Below are 9457 nucleotides of genomic sequence, written 5' to 3' on the forward strand. Positions count from 1 at the left end.
TTATTGCTAGTTTTTTTTTAATCAACAATATGTGCTTCATTCATAAGTTTTGACTGTTTTGGGTTGAACCCCTATTTGTTTAAGAACGATAGCTAGTCAATGCGCGCCATTGAAAATTCTTTTGGCATTGATTCATTGTTAGCCCTTCAATTTAAGATATTGACGAACTTGAATTTGGCCCAGGAACAACAATGAAAGGGGGATTGCTAAGAAGCAGTTTCATACTTTCATGAGGAGCCAGGAGGTACTAATGTACTATCAACAGACTGGCGTTTTATTTAAGAAAACCAAAATAATTAAAATACAACATACATGAAAGATGATACATAAGAGCTTTATAGAAATTTAGAAACATAGAGGAAAAGCAACTGTAACTCTAAATGTCATCTCTTGTTTGTGGCTATCTGCTCATATCATGAAGTTCACCATCTTAGTTTGGCAGCTGGGAAGTACTGCAACAAATACAATTCAACACACAAAAACTTAGTAACTAATCTAAGAAAACATGTAACAGGATTATTGTGAAATATAAACAGCAAGCATCTTGTCTTAGCTGTCAAGGTAAGGAATAGGGATTTTAATTTGGAAGGCTAGAAAATAGCAGGATTCGCCAGTCATGTGCTGGATTAAGTTACTTAGCTTGGTATCTTTACAGGTAATGAGTGTTCTTGATCTCTGTGAGGATGAAAATGATGATATTCAAGATGATGCAGTGAGCTTAGGAGTTGACTCAATGCAATGGATGACGCTTCTGATTCTGACAGTGAGGTAAAACCATTTTATGAACTCAACTCACATCTACTTTGTCTTAGAGCTTTTAGCTCACTTAATGATGCCAACACAGATAGACCTGATATGTCTTGAATTCAGATGTGTTCAATGCTTACCTTTTTTATAAGAGACAGATAGTATGGCTTCACCTTCTCAACATCAACCCGCACCTTGCTCTTGCTGTAAAGGTCATACTTGCTACATAGAGAAACAAAATACCAACAGGATTAAGAACATAGATATATGATTGAGAAAATGAGAAAAGGCCAATCAATATGGATTCAGTGTGAAGAGAAAGATAGAGACTCTTACTTGAATACATAAAGCCACTTCAAGTTGTCGAGATCCTCTTCATTCATCAAATGCTTGTAAGCTCCTGCTGTGTGTAAAGCTGCAATATCACACCAGAAATTTTATCATAATTAGTTAATGAGGATGGGGGTTAATTTTGAAATCATCATACTTCTCTATAACATACCATAGAATGAGTGGTATCTGATAATGAAAAGACCAGCTGAAGGTAGAGTCGTCTTATTCTCTTTGGATACCTGAAAATGTCATATATGCTGTGATTATGATTTTTTGGTGATAAGCAACGCATAACAAAGTTGTTACTTGATCTGAGATTTGGATATATATACCAGATACATGTAGTCATCATGCCCCCATGACATCAGTACATTGTTCAGTCCACATCTCTCGGAGTAAACTCCATGTTTAGTGTTGTAAGCCGGATCGTTGTAGTCGGGGTTCTCCTTGAAATACTGCAAGAACAATATCATCTAATTGAATTATATCCACATGTTCAGAATACTTGATTCACAGTGAATGTCTGATAGAAGTACCTTGTGGTGAACATTGGATTTGTCAAAAGCACAACCAACTGGGAAAGTGTCACCTGTTATGAAGATCATGATTGATGATTCTGCAGTTGGAAAATACCTGTAGTTTACTTATTATAGTGGAATTTGGTGCTAATTACCTACAACAGCCCATTGAGGAAGCTCCCCAAAGCAAGGAAGAAGAAGCACCTTCCCAAGATCTGAAATAAAATCATCAGTTATCAGATTAGCTTTTTACTCTATGTGCAGGCCAAAAAGAGTAGCAGAATTAACATACATAATGAAGAAATTAATACCATGGATAAGGCCAGTCAAGTGTAGCCAATCTTCATTGGGATAGTCCTTTCTAATGGCTTCAGCAGTTTGCAACAAATGCTCAATTTGAGGTTCATCCAAGTCCGGATCACTCTCGTCTACAACCTCATTGAGAAGTTCACAGCATTCCCATATGCTCATCTCAACCCTGTTCAATTTGCTGTACTCTTTTCTCATTCTCTGGACCTATATAACATTTTGTATACAAATTTTGCTATTAGCTCAGTGGTTTCACAAACATGGGAAATAAACATGTGTCACAGAAATGAATAGCAAGGGAAATTAAATCACTTACAAAGTCATAAGTCTGGTTAATGTGATTGATCTTGTAGAATTTCTCCACACTTGGTTGCCTCTCACCTTCTGCATCATAATCCCTGTTTTGCAATCCATTCAAAAATTTTATTAAGCAAGATTACGAAAGGAAGTACTGAACATCACAGATGTTGTAATTATAAAACACAGATTCAACTCGTAATTACCAAAAAATGGGACACAAAAAGTGGGACTGAGACCATAGTCCATGACCCAACTGGATTATTGGGCTGATATAAAGCCCAAGTTCATTACCATAATGCTCAACTCCAACTCTTACCACAATCTTTTAAGGAAAAAGACCTATTTACATGGGTTGCTAGAAATTTTTTCCACTTACATGACAAAAGATAGGTACCAATTGGTTGGTGCAAGTAGTTGAAAGTGAAGTTTTAGAAATACCAGTCCTTTTATGCAATGTACTCAAGCTGGACAATAATTTCTGATAAACAAGATCTAGGTTTGATTAAAACTGGTTATGTTTTTGGTGTTTTTGACCCAACAAACAGTGTTCAGTTCTCATTAGTTTGCCCCAAAAGTGACAATCTCATTTAATCTGTGAATGTGCTTCAGTTATGGGAATTCCACATGTTTCCTTTTCTGTTATATCTCCTCTTTTGTCTTGTGCTTGTACGTTCTAAAACAAAGCTTCATACATATAGCTATTTTTGTATCTATATATGTTCAATCATTAACTCAGGGGTTCAGTCCCTAATAATAGCTTTTATACCAGTGGTTAAAACCAAAGCTGCAAAAATTAATGATGATTAATATCGGAGATCTGATTCTGATTGCAGCTTACATCAGATCCTTGATATTTATGCTGCAAATTGAAAACGTGAAATATATATGAACACTATGCAAAGAGGCATGATAACCTAAAAGTTTGTCCAAACGAGTTGGTATGTGGCACCAAAAATCCACCATCCAAGACCAATTCTTTCTCATCCACAACAACCTCCTTCCCTCCTCCAACTTCAACTCCTGCAATCAAAACAGATCATTACTTCATCATAATAACAAGACCAATATATTTTCCAATGACAAACCCGGCCAGAATGATTTGCAAGTTAAATTTGTATCATATAAATCGAGAATGAATGACATATATAATGTATACCAAACTCAGGTTGGTGCTGCTGCTCAATGAGGATAGTCATCCTGAATCAAAAACCAGAGCTAGCCACGTACAGAATAATAATCCCAGACAAAAAATAGAGACAAAGAAACGAAATCTGGGGGAAGAAAAAGAAGAAGAAGAAGAAGTTTGGGGTGTGGTGGCATTTTGAGCTTGGAAATTGGGGCTGGTATTTATAATCGGCCGGAGAGTCCTTTCCTGAGAATTCGGAAGTCCTAAGTCCTTCCCTGAAAAACTCAAAAACTCTTGTTATGAATATCAAGATGACAAAAACATACTACGAAAATCTCCTGTGGGGGCCCACCACGACTTATCAGAGCTGACTCAGCACTGGGTTGGACGTCGCGATCTCCTCGGATCCAAGGGCCCACAGGCAACGTCGCACCAGAGTCAAGTTGCGACCTGACGTCACTGCCTGGTCGCCGGGCGGTGAGTTGTCCTCCGCCGTCTGTTTTTGGCTACTGCCACAACCGGGGAGGACACGTGTCGGGAGAGAAGCGGAAGTAGTGGATCTCGGTGCAGTGAGTGGGTGACGCGTGGGGGAGAGTGGCAGAGGTGAGTCGGTGAACTGGTTAGGGACTAAGGGCTAAAACGAGGAGTTGGCAAATCTCTTACAATTTTAGGATGTCTTCAATAGCAATGGGGAGCATCTACCCGATTGTCATTTTTTTGTTTTAGAGAAAAATACGATAGGTGATTATTTGGCTAGACAGCATTCAGAATTTTAATGAAAGACCAGAAGCAGTGATATACTAAAATTTCTGGGTTAATATAATAAAAGTATCACGAAGCAATAAGGTCGAGCAAATGTTCATTTACGCTTGGTGCATCGTCAAGAACAAAAGTGATACATCATACTCTGAGGATGCGTAGTATATATCATTACCACTCGATACATAAATAGAAGTGTGTTCAGTCTACAAGAAACTTGCAAATTAAGCTCTGGTTATTGGTCTACATCCACTCGTCTTACCTCTAGACGTAGTCACTTTTTTTTATGATCGTTGAGAAGTTTCACTAAATCTTTTATAGGAAAGAACATGGTATTTGGTGTATAGCCTAGAGAATAGAAGTGTGATTAAATTTCACAACCCCGAAAGCTTCTCAGAATTGCATTAGCTAGCTATCAGTTCACCCAGCGATCAAAGGAAATATATAATAGGGTGGACAATTGACCATAACCAACTACTGCTGTGAAAATTTGAAGTCGACAGAGAGATGACAAGAGGATAACTCTTAGGAATACTATATTTTCTAGGGCACAGCTCATAACTGAAAATTACACTAGCATTTGACAACACAAGAGACTCACAAGTCTTCATTGCCAAGTTTAACAAAGCAAAGATTCCATCAAATGGTTGCATCATAAAATAAATTCAAGGTTGGATGATATAAATTTTCAGTCCAGTAAAAGAAGGCACCTTTCGTTCATGTTTTCATGGTCGGCACGCATTCGTTTTCACCCTATAACTGTTCAACAAATATAATCTTCTTTAATATCACTTTTTGGAAAGAAGATGAGTCATTTAGTCCAACTCCAAAGTATGTTCCTGGTGTGGAGGTTTATTCTATAACCACTTGTTAAATTAAACTTAAGAGCAATAAACAAATATGCACTAAGGACATTGCACAATGGCCGCTACCATGAAGATTGAAACTGACATCAGGCCAATTGTTTACAACTGTTTCTTCGCAAATGACATGAAGAAATGTTTATATCAGAAGCTTTACTAAATCCTAATCGAGAAATCATTTTGGGTGATGCATGAGTAATCAGACTACGACAAGATTACAAGTACTAAATCCATAATTTTAAGTCTAAGTTCCACTATGTATGATTTTGCTAACCAAAGGTCAAAAAGCAAAAATCTAAGCATATACCTTTGTTTCTCAAATATGCTGAATTTTCTTTCTCCTGGACCATTTGGTAATCTAACATGAGGTAAAGTTGGTGACCACCTCTAATCTAAAATTTCATTTTTTTAGCTGGGCCTTGATCGATGATGGGATCCAACGGAGGTTGTTGCGGCTCTCCAGCTTGCTGAGTATCGGAGCCATTTTCAGTTTCTCCAGTTGATACAGGAACATAGCCTTCTGGGAATGGCGGTGGGGGTGGGGCTGGTGGTAGCTGCATAAACATTGAAAAGTAGCAGTTAGTCCTGGTGATTCATGTGCATTAAGAAAATAACTATATGTTTCAGTGAATATATTTTAGCACAAGATCATGCAAACACCATGAAAATCTGCCAAATCCTATACTAATGCAGTTCATTATCTCAATATACACACGTGTTTTAGGTCTTTAATTAATCACCTTGCGCAATAACGATTGAAGAATTTGGTTCACTCGATTAAATTCCCTTAAATCAATTGTCTCTTTGCTAGCCTTAGATTCAGGGGCTGCAGCCTCATTTTCAGGATCAACTGCATCACATATATCAAACTGAGTTAAAAACGTTAACATCAAAGTCACTGTCACAAAAAAAGCAGCCCAACACACAGAAATAGGACAGATGCACCAACACATACAGAAAACAGTTTTTTGCCCTTAGTTATTCACTTATGCATGAAGACTCATGTAAACAGGATCGAGTTTATCATGTTTAAGTGATAACAACAGAAATACTTTCCCATGATTTGAAAGTGGATGTTGTACAAAAATGGTAATTGGATTGTTGTGTATGCTTTCTTCAGCTCTATTCCACTACACCACAATGAATAGGAGGACTAACCCTCTGAAATTACCATGAAACATCCCAGAAAGGTGAACACTCTGCTAAAAATGACGCTTTACAACTAGCCTAGGTCAATTTTTTGCAGACTTTTGTACATCCATACAAGAATTTAAGCAGACAACAAATTGGGGCCTTCACATGCAGAAAACAAATGTTATTATCCCCCAAACCCTGTGTGAGAGCCTTCTCCCAATCAAATACATACATCTACATCTTTAAGATTTAACACTAAACTAAAGGGCTGAAGAAACAATTGATACAGAAAATTACTCTGTTTTAACTTATTTTCAAAGGAAAAAGAAAACCTAGCACATTTTCCAACTGGGATGCAACATATCTGGTTTCTGAAAGTTAGTTTTCTTCAACCATTTAATTCATATGTTAAGCAGTTTAAGCCAACCCTATATAGCTTTTATGGAGCACCAACAAGTAGGGGTGGGAGTTGGTACCGAAAAAATGGTACCGAAACCGACCATACCGTACCGAATACCGACGGGTCGGGACGAATCGATAAAATGTCTTCGTCCCGTACCGAACCTAATACCGAAATTTTATAAACGGTACGGTTCGGTATATGTATAATTCGTACCGAATGTATAAAATATATTAAATATATGCATTTTCAATATTGTTTTTAGTTTTTTAGGTCTACATTGTACTTTTAAAGACTTAGAATGTCAGTTTACATTAGCTAATAGTTATAAATAGATAGAAATACATGCAAAAGTGTACAATTTTACCGAACCGAACCCATCCCGAATCGATATGTACGGGTTCGGTTCGGTATTAAGTTTCAAATTTACGATACCGAACCGAAACCGAAACCGAATAAATTATCGGTATCGGTATCGGTATCGGCCGAATCCCGAACCGAACCGTACCGGTCCCAGCCCTACCAACAAGCATCAGCTTTCATCACTCAAAGACCAAAGACTGAGTTGTACCCTCAACACAATAATTCTCCAAACCTTCTTCCGAGAAAAGGCCCCAATATACTGATGTAAAACCACAAATTAATGTGACCAGACACAAACAATGCATATACAACTGTGTCAAAAAAAATTCAATGGTTATTTCCTCATCACAGTTTGTAAAAGCAGATTAAACATTTATGCTATTTATAAGAAACAGATCTATTAGAAAACGCAAGTCAGGGTAACACATCCAAATTCTGTTCACACTAACACCAGAAGTGTAAACAACAACTTCAAGCAATACATGAAGCAACGTATATAAAGAAGGATTGGAACACGTTTTACAACATAAGCGAGACCACCAACTAAACAAAATTTGAATTCAATCTTCCACCAACCCATTAGAAAAAGTGATACAAGAATACATTTAGTTTTCATAAAATCACAAGTCACTCTACAAAATTTATCATCACTAAATAACAACCAGGACATGAAATCCATAGGAACTATTTAATAAACAATTCACCTGTAATTCTGAAAAAGCCAAAACTAGTCATATTTCACACCAAAAAGAAAAACTCTTTCACAAAATTTATTTTGCCAACCAATAAAAATGATAAGATAACATTGCACAATCCATATGCACTAAATTGAATTGTTCCTCTAAACCGACCACATATCAAATTCAATCAGCCATCATTTTATTATGTAGTAATTTTCAAATATCCATCATTCCGGAAAGAACATAAGCCAATGTTCATCTTTATCTCAAATGCTAGCGCATACTTAATTCAGTTATCCCATTTCTCACTCATTTGCTAAAAGAGCAAAATTAAGACAAAGTAAAAATTACATACCATATCCGATCTTCTCCAAGTTTGAAGAAGCAGTGGTGAAAGCCTTGTTTATATGATAGAGAGCTCGTCCCTGCAACACGTGCCAACAGATTATCAGGATGGAACAAAGACTTCCCCTGTCACATGTCAAAGCACTATGCTCGATAAATTCCAAAATTTCAGAGCAAACCATCGCTAGTGTTAACTTAATGTACTATTAATGACATTAACTAGCTTCTTTAGATGAATTTGAAGAATAAATTGATTATCACTTAAACCTACAGGTTATATTCAACATGATATCATAATGCCACCAGAATGTGATTGTAAATCAAATAGAAATGGGGCGAATTAAGAAGAGAACTCACAACTCGAGCTGAAAAGACATTACAGAGATGGGGTGCCTGATATATCGAACCATCCAACACATAGTAAGTCATCATAGGTGTAACCTTCTCCGGATTGTCCCTCTTCTGCTTGCGTATAACAAACAAATGCGGCTCATTAACTTCCACCAGCATGTACTCTAACCCCGTCATCTTTCTGTACCTCACACAAAACCAAACATCATGAACTCTTCTCCATCCTTATCATCATCTCCATCTAATCCAATTACTAATCACCATGGTTTAACACAGCATAACCAACTGAAATACCATTAACCCTCCCCTAATTACACAATGTACCTTCAAATCCTCAACACATTAAACCCAAGCAGTTCAAAAATCCTAGAATAAAAGGCCGAAATTCAATTGAAAAATCAAAACTTGAGGTCAAAAAAGAGAGGGAGAATACTTACGAGAGGTGAGAGGTATCAAGAGGGTGAATCGCACGCTGGCGGAGCTGTTCATTGTTACAGGTCCAATCGTAGAAGGGTGAAATAGCGAAGTAATCAAAGACCAGGTTGCGATCGAGAGGATAAGAGCTCAGCCAAAGCTGGTCCTTGAAGCATATTCCGGTCATGTCCGTCCCCGGCGGCTGTGCTACTTGCGGCGGACCGCCCTCCATGTTCGGCGGCGGCGTCGCCATTATTCAGTCGTAATGCTCAGAGGACCAAAATTGGGGTGGGTGGGAAAACAGGAGGGAGTGATCAACTTTAATTTTATAAAATAAGGATATAACTCCGATTATATCGGATTTATTATTTTTTAATTTTTTAATTAAATGTAATAAATTTATGTATTTTACTATAATCAAGTACCAAATAAAAATATACATATAGTTTTAAACTATAAAAACAAATGACGAAATAAGGATTTGTTAGATTTGAGGCAGATAGACAATGGTTTGGCTCCACATATGAAGTTAGAAGTTTCGCCTAATAATGTTTTTTGCTTCTCTGATTAAGATATTGGCGTTCAAAATCACTGTGAATATAAATATAAAGTTTTTGTGTTAAAAAAAAAGATGAAATTTTTCACTGATTTAAAGCGCATCACGTTTCAATTTCAAATGTTGTCATTTTTTCTTTCCTTGTAAAAATAAAACGATGACATTTTTATTTGAACTAAATAAATAAAAAGGTATGATATATCAGGTCAAAATCATATTGACCCGATATATCGGATTTTGACCATGAAATTATTAGTCA

General features: G+C 36.8%; 2 protein-coding genes across 2 annotated transcripts; both read right to left on the reverse strand.

Annotated features, from left to right (window-relative positions):
- Nucleotides 1-253: 253 nt before the first annotated feature.
- LOC126800798 (inositol oxygenase 1-like) lies at nt 254-3566 on the reverse strand. Its single transcript, XM_050528213.1, has 11 exons — nt 3364-3566; nt 3122-3227; nt 2224-2305; nt 1910-2114; nt 1754-1813; nt 1617-1669; nt 1413-1535; nt 1250-1319; nt 1084-1162; nt 888-969; nt 254-452 (listed from the first exon to the last, which is right to left on the reverse strand). The coding sequence occupies exons 1-11, from the start codon at nt 3401-3403 to the stop codon at nt 423-425; spliced, it is 930 nt and encodes a 309-aa protein (XP_050384170.1). The 5' UTR covers nt 3404-3566; the 3' UTR covers nt 254-422.
- Nucleotides 3567-5006: 1440 nt separating this feature from the next.
- Nucleotides 5007-8933, reverse strand: LOC126800801 (mediator of RNA polymerase II transcription subunit 6). The gene is made up of 5 exons (XM_050528217.1): nt 8666-8933; nt 8235-8409; nt 7888-7957; nt 5696-5805; nt 5007-5509 (listed from the first exon to the last, which is right to left on the reverse strand). Exons 1-5 carry the CDS (start codon nt 8893-8895, stop codon nt 5348-5350), a joined length of 747 nt encoding a protein of 248 aa, XP_050384174.1. The 5' UTR covers nt 8896-8933; the 3' UTR covers nt 5007-5347.
- Between the last annotated feature and the right edge of the window lie 524 nt (nt 8934-9457).

The sequence above is a fragment of the Argentina anserina genome, chromosome 6, assembly GCF_933775445.1.
Source record: "Argentina anserina chromosome 6, drPotAnse1.1, whole genome shotgun sequence".
In the NCBI taxonomy this organism is placed as follows: Eukaryota; Viridiplantae; Streptophyta; class Magnoliopsida; order Rosales; family Rosaceae; genus Argentina; species Argentina anserina.